This window comes from Mustela lutreola, chromosome 6 (assembly GCF_030435805.1).
Source record: "Mustela lutreola isolate mMusLut2 chromosome 6, mMusLut2.pri, whole genome shotgun sequence".
NCBI classification, from domain to species: Eukaryota; Metazoa; Chordata; class Mammalia; order Carnivora; family Mustelidae; genus Mustela; species Mustela lutreola.
This window is the reverse complement of record NC_081295.1, coordinates 26696021-26712368: the sequence shown is the minus strand read 5'-3', so window position 1 is coordinate 26712368 and position 16348 is coordinate 26696021. Positions and strand designations below refer to the sequence as shown.

Below are 16348 nucleotides of genomic sequence, written 5' to 3'. Positions count from 1 at the left end.
GGTAATGATCTTAAGTCTCTGACTACAAGGGCAATAGACATTTTAACCCCACTGTGCGCCAATCTCTCCTTTCACTTACAGTTGTTAATCTAGAGTACTGAGATATTTTTCTATGTGTAATTTTTTTTTTTTTTTTTTAGATTTTTTTATTTATTTATTTGACAGAGAGAAATCACAAGTAGGTAGAGAGGCAGGCAGAGAGAGAGAGGAGGAAGCAGGCTCGCTGCCGAGCAGAGAGCCCGATGCGGGACTCGATCCCAGGACCCTGAGATCATGACCTGAGCCGAAGGCAGCGGCTTAACCACTGAGCCACCCAGGCGCCCCTCTATGTGTAATTTTTTGAAAGAGCTTTGTCACTATCCGATAATGTACCTAACCTGAGAACAATTCAGCAAGGAGTGAATTCAGCAAGATGTATGAACTTAGGTGTGACAAACTACAAATATAACCAGTGTTACTAATTACTATAAAAATGATTGGTAATCAGAACATTTTTACCTTTTTACATATTGCAACAGTGGACAACTGGTTCACATGCTAAATCAAGAACTGGATCAGACCAAACAGGGTCAAAGGAGTATACCTTTCCATTGTCCAACCTAGATATCACTATAATTTTTACATTTTTGGTTCCACTTTAATCCCTGTATACAAAAATTTGGTCTCAGAATGATGCAGTACACAATTTTAGACCCGTATCTCAGCTAGGCGTCTACCACAACTACCTAGAATCCCAGGTCAAAACAGGAAACAAAAATAATTTTAAGAGTAATCAAAAAAAGAGGGACGTCTGGGTGGCTCATTCAGTTAAGCATCTGCCTTCAGGACAGGCCACGATCCTGGGGTCCCGGGATTGAGCCCCATCAGGCTCCCTGCTCAGCAGAGAGTCTGCTTCTCCCTCTCCCTCAGCCCTTCTCTCCCTGCCACTCATGCTCGCTTTCTCTCTCTCAAACAAGTAAAAAAACAAATAAAATCTTAAGAAAAAAAAAAAAAGAACAAAAAAAGGACGCATAGGAATATGCCTTTTATTCTTTTGGGGGGTGAGGAGGAAAGACAGGGGTAGAGGCAAAGGGAGATGGAGAGAGCGAATCTTAAGCAGGTTCCATATCCAGCAGAGAGCCCAACACAGAACCAGATCTCACGACCCTGAAACCATGACCTGAGCTGAGATCAAGAATTTGAAGCTTAACCAACTGAGCCACTCCAGTGTCCCAAGAATATACTTTTATACAGAAGTTTTATATCATTTGGAGCATGTTTATAAACATAGTTCTTCAAGCCCTGAATCAAAACTGCTTTTTTTTTTTTCATTTTAAACATAATTCCAGCCATTTGGTATGGTTTCTCAGTCCAACAGAATTTTTTTTTAAAGATTTACTTATTTTAGAGACAGTGTGCATGCACATACACATTCCTGCACAAGAGCGGGGGTCGGAGGGGGAGAGGGCTAACAGGGGGTGAGGGGAGACAGAGAGATAATCTCAAGCAGGCTCCCTGATGAGTGTGGAGCCCAATGTGAGGCTCAATCACAGGACTCTGAGATCATGATCTGAGCCGAAATCAAGAATCAGATGCTTAACCAACTAAGCCTGGGTACCCAGGCACCCCTCAGTCCAACAAATTTTAAGACATAAAAAATAGTGGTAAGCAGAGGCAGATACAGATATATGACATCTGAAATTCTCCACAGAAAAGGAAGAAAGAAAGTCATAAAAAGTATAGTAGGGTTTTAAGTAGCACACAATGGGGGCACCTGGGAGGCTCAGCTGGTTAAGTGTCTGATTCTTGGTTCTGACTCAGGTCATGATCTCAGGGTCCTGAGATGGAGCCCCATGTTGTAGGGCCCCATGCTCAACAGGGAGTCTGCTTGATATTCTCTCTCTCTGCCCCTGCCCCCACTCTACCTCTCAAGTACCTCTCTTTCTCTCTTTCTCTCTCTCAAATAAATCTTTAAAGGAATAAAACAGCACGCAATAACATAAACATGTTCATAATGAAGACCAGAATTATTAAGAAAAGGAAAAATAAATTTACATTTTGGAAATACTATTTTTATAAGGGGAAAAATTATTTAATAAAAAATTTCAAAAGGAAGGGTAGTAAAGACATTATTCATTTAGAAAGGAAAAGTAAGTTTTGGCACTGAGAGGAGTAAGCTACCCTAATTTAGAAAGCTTACTATGGTATAGCCCATTTTCAAAAAGATATAAATAAGCTGGGTATATTTACTCTGTCTTTAATTCCATTAATAAAATTAACTGAACAAGCGATTTGGACAATAAGATATGGAAATAGATGTGGAAAAGAATCAGCAGGAAAAAGGACACCAAAACAAAGAGGTAACAATGATGCTTTTTAAAAAATAAAGTATCAGGGGCGCCTGGGTGGCTCAGTGGGTTAAGCCTCGGCCTTTGGCTGAGGTCGTGATCTCAGGGTCCTGGGATCAAGACCCGCATCGGGTTCTCTGTGCGGAGAGCCCGCTTCCTCCTCTTTCTCTGCCTGCCTCTCTGCCTACTTGTGACCTCTCTCTGTCAAAAAAATAAATAATCTTTTTTAAAAATAAAATATCATTATAATACAAATAAAAATAAACTTCAAGTATATTCTCAAGAAAAAATAATAGTAAACAATTTAATAAATTGTTAAATATGACAGTTATTTAAATACTGAATATAATGACCCACGATCCTCTTCCCAAGGCAAATATTGGACAAAAAAAATCACCAAAGAGTGCCTTGAATACTGTCAGTCCTAACAGATAGTACAGCTTAAGCTACTCAAGGAGACAAAATATTTACCCATTTCTAGCTGCCAAATGAAGGGGTGTACAGCCTGAAATATCTTGATAGTTAGGATTCGCTCCTTTCTTTAATAGCAGGACCAAGCATTCCACCGATCCACAACTAAAACAATATTAAAGACAATTCAGATACATTCAACAAACAGTCACAGCTGACATACCTCAATTAAAAAAACAAAAAGCCCTATTAAACACATTATTTTTGAGGTCCATTAATAACCTACAATTTAACTTCCGTCACAAATAGTAAATATCCATTACTTTCAAGAAAGTACATTCTACTATGAAAGCTATGAAGTATTTGAGATACTCAAATAAAGCAAAATAAAGTATTAATACATAAAAAAAACACATAGTACTCTCAATGCTTTGACCTTTCAGAAGCCAAATTTATTATGAAAAACTAATTTTAACATATCTAAGTACTGAAAGGAAGTTAGATATCAACTAACTGATAATTGATTACATACTTGAAGATTATGGATAAGAATCATTTGCACACCTCAGTAAAAAATATAAAGCCAATGGCTTCATGTGCAGTTAACAAAATTTCATACTGGTAGAATGAGAGAAAAATTTCAGTGAATATACCCTCTCAAGTATATCCAGGAAAGACAACCTACTGATCTGATCTAGAACAAGCTAAGACAGTATATGGGAGACTGGAGTCTGATCTTAAGGTATCAAGAAAAAGAATGCAAACACAGCACACTATGCTTTCAACACAATAAGGAACCATTCAGCAGTCTGTTCTCATCTCTTCCCATAACTACTGTGGGACAACACTGATCCAAAGCTTACTGATCACTGTGCTAGACCAGACTTTAATCCAAAATATCTTTCTTACTTTGCCGCAATGTGAAGCAAGCTTCTTTTCACACGTCCAAACGCGTAATTGACGTCAAACTTTGAATTTGATAGTAGCTCAGAAACAGACCTAAGCCAAAAGAAAATAAAGGAGTCGATGCTGAAAATAAAACTGTTTAAAAACATAGTAATGCAAGTTAATAGTCCTTTAGTTACTCTAACCAATTATCCAAAAAGTTCTGTCCCACATCAACCAAAATACAAAGCACTATCCTCTAAGCATAGCATGGTAGCCAGCAGTTTCATCCAAAAAACTGCACTGGGGCACCTGGGTAGCTCAGGTCATGATCCCAGGATCCTGGGATGGAGCCCCACACTGGAAAAAATCCCTGCTCAGTGGAGGGTTTACTTCTCCCTCTCCCTCAACCTCTCCCCCAGCTTGTGTCTCTTAAATAAACAAAATCTTAAAAAAAAAAAAAAAAAAAAAAGGCAACTGCACTAACCTAAAAACTAGTGTTGAAGGTTTCCTCATCTGCTCATCTAAAAAAGGCATAGCCTATCTATATTAATTTTGGCCAAATAAGAAAATCAGATTTAAATATGTTTTAGTTGTAGCACAAAAGGAGTTTAAAGCAAAAAATTATATTTTAAATTTGTTTCAAAATAGTTTCCTTGTCACCTTTATACATCAACTACCGAATGGCTAAGCACAGCAGAGCTGTCTGCTACAAATATAAACATCTTATCACACCGGCAGATAACTAGATCTCATATGCCTCCTGTAAAAAGTGTCCACAACACATCAATTAAAAGAACATGAAAGTAGAACATTAGAAAGTTAAGTTGTCCATCAACCCTAACCTTTTGCAATAAATATCAGTAGTGATCTCTAGTTGAAACCATCACAATGTTTTTCTAATTGTCAGTGACCAGCCAAATAAATAACTGACTTAATATTTGATAATTCATTCAGAACATCTCTTACTATACAATTTTATAGCGGAGATGGACCTTGGAAAATCTTGGTTTTTATTTCACAGACAATAACCTATGACAGAGGTTAAGTAACACGTCCCAAGACAACATCTATGTCCAAACTGTGTGTGCATGCATGTATGTGTACACAACACAGGTAAATTTATATTTTTTAAGTTTTGAGAGGGTTTTGTTTGTTTCTTTCTTTTTTAAAGTAGGCTCCACGTGCAGTGTGGAGCCCAATACAGGTATTGAACTCAGGATCCTGAGACCAAGTTCTGAGCTGAGATCAACAGTCAGACACTTAATCAACCAAGCCACCCAGGCACCCTTCTTTTGCATATTTATACAAAAAAGATTAAATCTGAAATAGGCACTCACCTGTGCTGATCAGCCATAACCATTGGCATTAATGTATAAACAGCAGTTTCATTATCTGAGTAAAAAACAAAACAAAACAAAAACTAAACAAAAAACAGAGAAAGAATTAATTTTTGTCCTATTTTTTTCCAAAGGGTGATCCTTAAAATTGCCTCAGAGTTTTCCTAATTCCATATAAAAAGTGAGAAGACAGGAAAGAAGATTAAAGATAGCGTAGGGGCACCTGGGTGGCTCAGTGGGTTAAGCTGCTGCCTTCGGCTCAGGTCATGATCTCAGGGTCCTGGGATAGAGTCCCGCATCGGGCTCTCTGCTCAGCAGGGAGCCTGCTTCCTCCTCTCTCTCTCTGCCTACTTGTAATCTCTCTCTGTCAAATAGATAAATGAAATTTTAAAAATAAATAAATAAATAAAGATAGTGTAGAATACCAGAGGCATTTCAAAATTTGCAAAATTTCTTATCTTAATGTTACGCCTCTTTACATCACCACCAAAGTGCTTAGCTTCTGGATGTGATGGGGAAAATAAGACCTAATATTTTCTGTAGCTTTAACAACAGAAATTTCTTTTACTTCCACAGAAGTGTTTACCAACTTCATGTTTTATCAAACTTATATGTAGGTTGGGGGAATTTTAAGCATATATGGGTATTATAGATACATGGGCATTAAAGATATAAATGCTAAAATAATTTTTAAACATTAAATATACATAGTACTTGCTTCATGCCAATATTATAACAAAAGAAATTATTTTAGAAGCTTTTACAAAACAGCATTAAAAATCTGATTTTTCACATTTTCACTTATAACTTTTATAGAATAAGTTCACAGAGATAAGATCCAAAAGAAAAGGTTAAAAGTCAACAATATTTATGATATTAGACTATACTCATGTAAATTTCAGCCTTGTTTGGATTTATTTTTATATATTACCAATGGTCATCTCAATTCAATGCATTTTAGAGGTTTATGGTTTTTTTCTAAGTTATTTACAGAGAAGTAATCCTGACAACTCTTAAAACATTAATGCCAATACTAAAATTAAAGAGTTAGACTTTCAGAAGGAAAAAGGGTTTTTGCATAGTATCAAAGTATTTCCCCAAAATACTGACTAATTATGAAGGAAAATTTACATTGGAGAGCCCAGCAGATACCACCTTGATCAACTGATAAAGGGTAATATCATCAGATATAATACATATTGATATCATGTAATATCATGTAGCCACTGATACAATGATCCACTAAAAACAACACAGTATAAATAAAGATCAGACAAGCCCAAATTAAGGGGAATTCCACAAAATACCCAAGCAGTCCTCTTAAAAAGTCTCAAGGCCATTAAATACAAGAGAAGTTTGAAGGCTATTACAGTTTGGGGAGGCTAAGGAAACATGGACAACTTAATGCAAGGTAGTATCTTTGACTGGATGCTAAGTGAGAAAAAGGACATTGATATTGATAAAACTCACGAAATTCTAATAAAGTCTGTAATGCCGTTAACCGTATTATGCCAATGTTAATTCCTTAGTTTTGATAAGTGTACTACGGTTGTAACAAGATGTGAACATTATGGGAAATTGGGAGAAGGGGAACCTGTACTATTTATGCAACTTTTTTGTAAGTCTTAAGTTACTTAAAAATAAAGTTTTAACAAAAGAAGGAAAAAGTGGAATTGTTATCATTGAAAGAGTCTTAAGAGATGATCAACCAAATATAATATGTGGACTCTGGATATTGATCCAAAAAACCAACTGTAAGAGGATGTTTTTGTTTTTTGTTTTTTAAGATTTTTCTTATTTATTTGACAGACAGAGGTTACAAATAGGCAGGGAGGCAGGCAGAGAGAGAGGAAAGGAAGCAGGCTCCCCGCTAAACAGAGAGCCCCATGCAGGGCTCGATCCCAGGACTCTGGGATCATGACCTGCGCCGAAGGCAGAGACTTTAACCCACTGAGCTACCCAGGTGCCCCTAGGAGGATGTTTCTGAGAGAAAAAAACTTAATAGGGACTTGATGATAAGAAAAATTATTGTCATTTGTGTTGGCTCTACCAACAGTATTGTGATTATGTTTAAATAAAGCTGTTTACATATTTAGAAATATATACTGAAGAAATGTATACCGCAGAGAAAGAAAAAAATTATCACCATTTCTTCACATCTTCGTTCATTATTTCACTAATTTTAAGTATATCCATGAAAAGCAATTTGGTCCTAGTCAGGACTATTCACAAGTTCAGCATGAAAATGCAACAATTCTTTCACTACAAAAAAAATAATAATACCAAAAATCCTAGTCCTAACAGCCCACATGTTTTAAACCATTATCTTAAAGGCACTGTTCTAAACACTTTACATACATCATCTCTCTATTCGTCACAACCACTTTTATGAAGTAGGTACTATTATTATCCCCATTTTACAAACAAAAAAACTGAGCACCAAAGTAAGTAATAAGCGTGTGATGATGACATTAGGTTATTAAGCTTGAATTCAAACCTGTCTGATTGCAGAGGACACACAATAAAAATCTTACAGTATACCCAGTATACTACATACAGTAACCAAAAGGTCTACAATACAATACTTAGTTGTTTATGTGCAATACATTCTAAATTGTTTTATTCTCTTCTATTTCATTTTTTAAAATGCTGACTGCAATAAATTGCTCTCATTAACTACTAGTGAGTCACCACCAGCAGCTGAAAAATACTGCATTACGCCTCCCTGGGCGTGGCAACATTCTTTATCTCTCATATGATACACGCCCCAATAAACATCTGAACTTCCAAACCATGACAATTTCATTAAGTCTCTCCATAATAAGCACAGTCATAAACAGGAAGTACCCTCATGTTTAAACTTAAAAATCAAGTTCATACCTAATTTTAAGTAAGCATAAGCTTCATAAGGTTCACATGGGTTTTATTTAACAGGGTGTTTGTTTAGACAAAATTTATATATAGATCTCACTTTTTTTTTTTTAAGATTTTTTTATTTATCAGAGAGAGAGAGGGAGAGAGAGCGAGCGAGCACAGGCAGACAGAATGGCAGGCACAGGCAGAGGCAGAAGCAGGCTCCCTGCTGAGCAAGGAGCCCGATGTGGGACTCGATCCCAGGAGGCTGGAATCATGACCTGAGCCGAAGGCAGCTGCTTAACCAACTGAGCCACCCAGGCGTCCCTAGATCTCACTTTTTAATTCACATATAACCTTATAAAAGTATAGTTCACATACACTAAATGGTATGAGGAAATAAATATAACCACAACTATGATGGTAGAAGGAGCCTACCCGGGAAATACTACACTATGGAAGAACAATAAAATTTGTTCTCACGTGCTCAGGAAGACACCTTAAGAACTAGGTATATAATTAAAGTTTTCAGATTGATTAAAAAAAAATCTCTCACTTTTTTAGATATGTTGGCCATTCTGATTAGCTGATAAAGTTCCAGAACTCCACAACTAAAAGGAGAACCTTAAAGAACAGGGAGCTCAGATTCATTATACACTATTTCTCTTTAAACTATCAAATCGGAGAAATTTTTATTGATTGATTTATTTATTTTTTAGATTTCATTTATTTATTTTACAGAGAGAGAGACAGTGAGAGAGGAAACACAAGAAGGGGGAGGGGGAGAGGGAGAAGCAGGCTCCCCGCTGAGCAAGGAGCCCGATGCAGGGCTCCAACCCAGGACCCCAGAACTATAACCTGAGCCAAAGGCAGACGCTTAAGGACTGAGCTACCCAGGCAGCCCAAATGGGAGTAATTTTTAAAATATCGGGGGCGCATGAGTGGCTCAGTGGGTTAAAGCCTCTGCCTTCAGCTCAGGTCATGATCCCAGTGTCCTGGGATGGAACCCCGCATCGGGCTCTCTGCTCAGCAGGGAACCTGCTTCCCTTCCTCTCTCTCTGCCTGCCTTTCTGCCTACTTGTGATCTCTGTCTTTTAAATAAATAAATAAAATCTTTTTAAAAAAATAATAAATTCTATAAAATACTGATTATCATCCTAATCATCATTCAAATATATGCTAATATGGGCTCATGTTCCATTATTTTACAAAACAAGCTATAGTCACTGTAAATTCAGTAAAGACTATTTTTTCCACAGAATCAAACACTATATACCAATTTTTTAAAATCCACTGAGAATTTATATCCCTAGAGTAATAGCTTATTCTTCATTTCCCCTCTCGCAAGAATATTCTTATGTTAGCCCTGTCCAGGATGACTCAACAACCTGCACTCCATTATTTAGTGATAATATTTAGAGGTAATACTCAGGTTTTCATCATCCCAAAGAAACAATAAAAGTGCTCTACCAGAATCCAGTTCAGTAAATCAAATCTGCAGTTTAACCCTATGCAACAAAGTTAATTTCAGAATAAAAGCTGATTAAAAACTTGCCAACCTTAGTAATGTGTTCCAATTAGGTGCTTATTAATCATTGAACTCTAACAAGGCAAAATAAGTATCTGAATATTTTCCAAATACAGAGCAATCTCAGAACTTCTGTCCAGTCTTTACAATGCAAACACAACAATCTAGATTTTTATAACACATATACATATGTACTTGAAAGAGCCAATCTCAGAGAATTCAAAAAGAAAGATCCATCAGAACTTAAGGACGAAGACAAATTAAAGGAACAAGATGAGCACCATTCATCATAATGAAAAAAAAATGAAAGCCAAGACTTCACTTTTGCCTAGCAACACGGGAAAATGTTTCATTTTTACTACTACTCTAGTTTCCAGGGGCTCTCAAGACTGTTGGTGGAACATTCTAAAAAGTACGCTCAGAGGCTGATACTCAGAGCTTTAAAAATGTTGATTTAATTAGATCTACAAATCTTCTTCTACTTCTAATCATAAGGAAAGACTTAAAAGAAGACTAAGACTTAAAAAGTACAAAGCTACTCCTCATAAATGCTATTATCAAAACAAAAATTAAATTCAGTATTTGTTACATGTATCCTATGAAAAGCTGCAAGGTCACTAGGCATATTTAAAGATATTTTAAAAAGTGATGTTTTCTAAAAGCAAAATAAAAGACTATATACAGGGCGCCTGGGTGGCTCAGTGGTTAAGCCGCTGCCTTCGGCTCAGGTCATGATCTCAGGGTCCTGGGATCGAGTCCCGCATCGGGCTCTCTGCTCAGCAGGGAGCCTGCTTCCTCCTCTCTCTCTCTCTCTGCCTGCCTCTCTGCCTACTTGTGATTTCTCTCTGTCAAATAAATAAATAAAATCTTTAAAAAAAAAAAAAAAAAGACTATATACAGTATGATCTTAATTTGGTAGAGAATGACAGAAAAAATAATAGAAGGAAATAAAGAAAATACCGTTAATTACTGAATGGCAGAACAACAAATTTTTGAATTTTTCTTTCTTGAGATGTTCTACAATGGAAATATATTACTTAGTTTTAAGACCAGGAAACATTATCAAAGTCTTCTAAATCATATTTGTGTAAAATATAGTGGGATATAAACTAAGCAACAGAATTGCCAAGTCAGTGAAACTCTGCATGCTATGTTCTTCACTAACCTATACCAGTAATTTGTGGGAAATGAATGAGGACAGCACTTAAGAAATGGATTCGAAGGTAAAAGTTGGAAAGAAAACATGGAAAGTAGGAGCTCAAGCTGGAAGTCCAGTTACTAAAATCATAATTATTTTCAGTCAAATACTTCATACTAGCAAAGCACCAAGCAGAAAATTATTTTTCAGAAAGTCAAACAAATCAACCCTATTCTTAATCTTAAACAGAGCCTAGGGAGAGATTTTTTTCATGAAAATTATCCCCAAAGTTCCCAGTCCCACATTTATTATTACGTGACTCCCTCCCGATGTCTCCTATAACCTACAAATCACCTCTCCAGCAGCAATTCAAAGAAAGTTTTGAAAAATGAAAGATACACTAATACATTAAAAAAAAAAAAATCACCAGCCCCTGCCTCCTAACCCGTCTCTTCCTGGGCCACAGAGGCAGCACTGCCACCTCCCACTGCCACTGAAACGTAAATTCGTGAGGCTGCAAACACAACAGCTTCAATCCTCACCTTCCTTATTGCTAGTGCTTTCTTTACCTAAAGAAACCCTGGCACGATGAACTAAAATTCCTCAACTACGAGGATCGTGCCTTATTCCTCTTTGTGAAAGGTCCCCAAGACACACTTAACATCTGATGAATAAATGAAGAATGAAGACAGGCAGGCATCGTTTCAAAGTGTGTACACACACGCGCACAGTACTTTAAGGGTACATATTTGATATTTAACACGCTTTTGTCTGCCAAAAGATCAAAATACAGTACTCTCCATTTCCGAAAAGAAAAGAAAGGCTACTTAATTCCCGCTCTGCAGCTTAAAATAAAAAAAAATAATAATAAAAAAATAAAAATACTATTTTGGTGCATCTCTTTACCCCCAGCTAGCAACGACACTAAAATGACCCACAACTGTAATGTTTTCTGAATCCGGGTCTCGGCCATCCTACTGATATTTTTGCCCCTTTGCCAAAACCCCAAATCGACTGCCGGGAGACTTCTGTCTTGCTTCTTCCAGCACCAGCGCCCACAGAACCCAGACCCTCCCCCAAACTCCCAACTGCCTGGGTGGGAGCAGCGGTCGAGGGGTAGTCGGGGGTTCCAGCCCGGCCCCTCCCAGCTAAGGAAAGTAAATGTGGGCGTTTTCTCCGCTTTGGGTTAGTTTATCCACCCGACCTCGCCTCAGCGCGAGCCCCGCCCCCGCCACCACACGGCTGCCCTGGACACCCCGAACCCCCTGCCCCGCTCACCGTCGGGTAGCTCGACGGTGCGCGCGCGGCGCAGCGAGCGCGTCAGGCGGTTGAGCTGCTCCATCGCTCTCTCCATCCTCGGCGCGCCCTCCGCGCCCACCCCGCCGCGCCGGCGGCCTCCGCACCCAGCGCCCTACATCCCGCCCCGGTGCCCGTTTGCAGGGCCGCTAGAGGCCGCCTCCTCCGCCGGGGGCCCGTGGACAGCCGGACCCGCCACTGACGGGACACCGAGGCTGCCGCTCGCGCCCTTCCTGCCACGGCCGCCGCTTCCCTCCCGGTTTCGCACAGCCTTCTGGGAACAGTAGTTCCGAGCCGACCGCCTCGCGCGCCTGAGGCGGAGCCACGCTGGGTGCGCGGGTGACTCCACGCCCAGACTACGCAGACGCCGTGGTAGAGGGGTGAGTGCGGGAGGCGAGGCCGGCCCTGGGCGCACCCCGAAGTTCCTGGAGAGACTTGCTCTGTGGCCCCACGCCCTCTCCGGCCGGCCAAAGTTGTACGGGAGAGCAGCGCTTCTTTCATTTTTGTCACTCTCCTATATGGCGGATTGGAGTTTTGCACAGTTCTTAAGTCCATCCTCCTCCTCATTTTAGTTTTGGTACGTTTGTTTTGCAGATGCATGAACTGCTGAAATAGTATATTTTTATGTGTCAAACTTAGAATAAACTCAAATGCAAAATAGAATACACGTTTCCTATCAATGCAGGTAGCTTAATTATTTGTCTCCCCTTTGGGGCGACTTCATGAGGGCGAAACACCACTCTATCTTGTGTCTTATACTCCTATACTTACCACCTGACAGAAAGAAGGAACTTTAAGGAAAATCTCAATGATGACATAATGAAAGAAAATTTTCGTTTCTTTGGTACAGTGCTGAAGCGTCAAGGTGACGGCAAATCCCAGTGGGGAATCCAGACTTTGATTTTGTGAGTTGCAAAAAAAATTTGACAATACGAACAAAGTGTGGAAGAAATGAATTATGAGGAAACCAGCAGGGAAAAATCCAACTTGTCAGCTCTGCCCAGAAGCTGAGCGCAAGCCAAGGTAAAAACAGGAATTTGAGCACTGAAACTTGAAAGAATCCAATCCAGGTAAATACAAACCTGGCTACACAACTGACAATGAAAAGTTATGGGAGGAATTTTCTTGGATGCTAAAGTAATAAAGAAGTAAAGAGCTTGGACTTTCTCAACTTCTCCTTCAAAGAAGCAAAGCTGTTCGCCCAAAAAAGGCAGCAAAGCTGTTCCTGCAATGAATGGGGCACATGTGTGTTGATGATGTTTGTTGGCTGACCAACTGAGTCTCACCTGCCCATCCAGGATATGCAGGGGTAGATGGTAGCAGGCGTGGTGTTCCCTACCAATGCCAGCCTAAATCAGTTTCAAACTGCAACTGTTGGGGGCACCCGGGTGGCTCAGTTGGTTAAGTGACTGCCTTCAGCTCAGGTTATGATCCAGGATGGAGTCTCACATCGGGCTCCCTTCTCAGCAGGGAGTCTGCTTCTCCCTCTGACCCTCTCCCCTCTCGTGCTCTCTCTCTCTGTCTCTCGCTCTCTTGTTCTCTCTCAAGTAAATAAATAAAATATAAATAAATAAAACAAAAAAACCCTGCAACTCTTGATCACTTTTGTCAATGATGCAATAGGCTCAAGGCAGACCTCCTAACTAGTTGGTTCAGATGAGACCTAAACCAGTCTAACAGGATTGGGAAGTCAAAGCTTCAAAGGAAACCCAAATGCTACAGCCCAGTCTGGGTCATGCCCCACCCTTTGCAACTTGGTTTCAACTAGAAATGCTTCAGCCTTTCTTGGCCTTCCCATTACCATTTAGATCAAGACCACTACTATACAGAAGTTAATAGCTCAGCCCCTGTTATCAGTACCACTCCCTAAGCTGTTACTCCATATAAATTATTTCCAGTGTCCTGTGGGCATCAAGCCTGAAAGTCTGAGTACAGGGGCAGGATTACTCAGTAGTCTCCATAGGGAACATTGCTCCCTATGTCGGTCACTGCTCTACATAGGAGCAGAAGATGCTGGAAGAATGCTGCTATAGATTGTCAGGTCTAAATTCTGCAATGTGATGCAGTCTCCTAAATAGCTCCAAGGGGTATGAAGCTATAGTACTATCACAGGCTTATCACCTCCTATCCAACAGAACATTCTACAGAGATAGAAATGTTCAGGGTGCTTGGGGGGCTCAGTCAGTTATGCATTTGACTCTTGACTTGGGCTCAGGTCATGATCTCAGGGTTGTTGTTCCACGCTGTGTGTGAATCCTGCTTAAGATTCTCTCTCTCCTCCATCCCTTTGCCCCTCCCCCCAAAAAATAAATTTAAAAAGCAAAGATTGAAATGTTCTATAATCTGCATTGTCTAATGTTGGAGTTAATGTAGAGCATGAAATCAGCCATAATCCCTGGCTTGTTCAAAAATGTAACACAGAGGCCACTGGGGGCGACGGAAGGTTTCAGAGGACATAGGCCTTTGGAATGCTGAGGCCTGCTTGACCACTCTGCAGTTGGAATGCCTCAGGAAATTGCCTTCCCTAAAGCTTTCTTAGCCCAAACAGCCACCCTGTGATCTGAGACCTGTGCATTGTTCCTCAGGCTGTGTTTAGCTGAGCTCATAGATGATGGAGATTAGCATATAGTCTTTTTCCCCATTAAACAGATTCTCCTAGTTCCAGAAAGACCCCTGTCACACATCGCATGCTTGGGAAATGGCGATCAGGTTTTGTGATTATCCTGAAGGACCGATAAAAGCAGAAGCAAAGAGGAGCAAAGGGTCTTCATCACTGAGCAATGACCCCCTTGCCTTCTGTCTTTCACAGCAAAGTTTGGACTAATCTTTCATCCATCAGTACAGGGATTGCTGGCCATTCCTGACAGGGTCAAATAGTAGCCACTAACCAAGTGGAGGTACTGAATGCATGCAATACGGCTAGTGCAAGTGAATTTTAAATACATATTTAAGGGGCACCTGGGTGACCCAGCTGGTAAAAGCATTTGCTTTCGGCTCAGGTCATGATCCCGGAGTCCTGGGGTTGAGCCCTGCATGGGACTCCCTGCTCAGCAGGTAGTCTACTTCTTCCTACCCCTCTGCCCCTTACCTCTACCTGCTCTTGTGCATGTTCTCTCTCTCTCTCTCTCTCTCTCTCAAATAAATAAATAAAATTGTTTAAAAATGTATTTAAATGTAATTAATTAAATTAATTGAAATTAAATAGCCACATCTACCTTGTGGCTACCATATTGAATAGGGCAGCTATCACACCAGGAACAAAACAGATAACAACAACAGAAAAATCAAATTAGCTGAAGAACTGAAAATTCTCTTACTTGTCCTGTGGAAGTCAATACCAAGAATAATAAATGAAAAAGTTTAAAAGGTCATTTTTATCAAAAGTTCTATTATTAAAGCATAGAGTTTTTCCACTTATAAGAGTCCAGTTTTTTTTTTTCTTGAGGCAAAAAAATAAAAAATTAAAAAAGAATCCAGATTTTGGGGGGAACTGGGTGGTTCAGTTGGTCAGCATGGTATCAGATTTTGGCTCAGGTCATGATCTCAGGCATGTGGGATCGAATCCTGCATCAGGCTTTGCAAAGGATCCGGAGCCTGCTTAAGATTCTCTCTTTTCCTCTCCCTCTCCCCCACTCTTCTCCCCACACTCTCTCTTAAAAAGAAAAAAGAAAAAAAAATGCAAGAATATTCTATGGCCCCATTTTAACTTTCTGTTTTCTATTTCTGAATATTTTTTTCTCCTTGGAAATTGGCTTTATTGGAGATACCGAAGCTTAAGTTTCTCTATTTGAAATAAGAAAACAATCAATTTGACAAAAAGCAGAGAGCAGGGGGAACGGAAAAAGAAAAAAAAAGAACAAGGAACATCATTATAAAAACAAAACACAAAAATAAGACGGTAGAAATCCATCGAAATATATCCATGGCCATAGTCACAGAAACTATAAACAGAGGAAATTTAATGGTTAAAAGACAGAAGTCTTGGATTGCATGAAAATGTAACACAAAATACATATTTGCTATTTCTAAAAGACAGCCATTTGGGGTGCCCAGGTAGCTCAGTCAGTTAAGCATCTGCCTTTGGCTCAGGTCATGATCCCAGGGTCCTGGGATTGAGCCTCTGAGCCTCACATTGGTCTCCCTGCTCAGAAGGAAGTCTGCATCTCCCTCTCCCTCTCCCCTCCCCCTCTCCACCCAGCTCGTGCTCTCAATCTCTCTTTCTCTCTCAAATAAATAAAATATTTAAAAAATAAAAATAAAAAACAAAAGCCCACCATTTGTAGGAGACCACCATTTCCAAGAGTAAATGGGAAAAAAGATATACCTAATAAGTTTTAAAGAACTGGTATTGTTATGTATTAGTTCAGGTTCTCCAGAGAAACAGAACCCATAGGATGTGTACACATATATAGAAAGAGATCTATTATAATGTATTGGCACATGTGATCATGGAAGCTGTCCAACTGAAAATCTGCAGTGTGGGCAGGGAGGCTGGAGACCCAACAGAGCAGATGGTACAAATCAAATCTAAAGGGAGCCTGCCAAAGAATTCCCTCTTGCCAGTCTTTTC

At 39.6% G+C, this 16348-nt stretch overlaps 1 protein-coding gene across 7 annotated transcripts in view; it reads right to left on the bottom strand.

The window, feature by feature from the left end:
• The window catches only part of HACE1 (HECT domain and ankyrin repeat containing E3 ubiquitin protein ligase 1), a 116621-nt gene extending 104606 nt beyond the window's left edge, over positions 1 to 12015 (bottom strand). For 2 of the 7 annotated variants that reach the window (XM_059176992.1, XM_059176991.1), the window contains exons 1-4: positions 11761 to 12015; positions 4964 to 5018; positions 3648 to 3737; positions 2799 to 2903 (exon numbers count right to left, since the gene is read on the bottom strand). In XM_059176992.1, the coding sequence (XP_059032975.1) occupies positions 2799 to 2903; positions 3648 to 3737; positions 4964 to 5018; positions 11761 to 11836 (326 nt within the window). In that variant the 5' untranslated portion in view covers positions 11837 to 12015. Of the gene's footprint in view, positions 1 to 2798; positions 2904 to 3647; positions 3738 to 4963; positions 5019 to 5186; positions 5209 to 11760 lie in introns of those variants that run through there. The other 5 variants (XM_059176989.1, XM_059176990.1, XM_059176993.1 and 2 more) reach the window with 5 other exon arrangements.
• Between the last annotated feature and the right edge of the window lie 4333 nt (positions 12016 to 16348).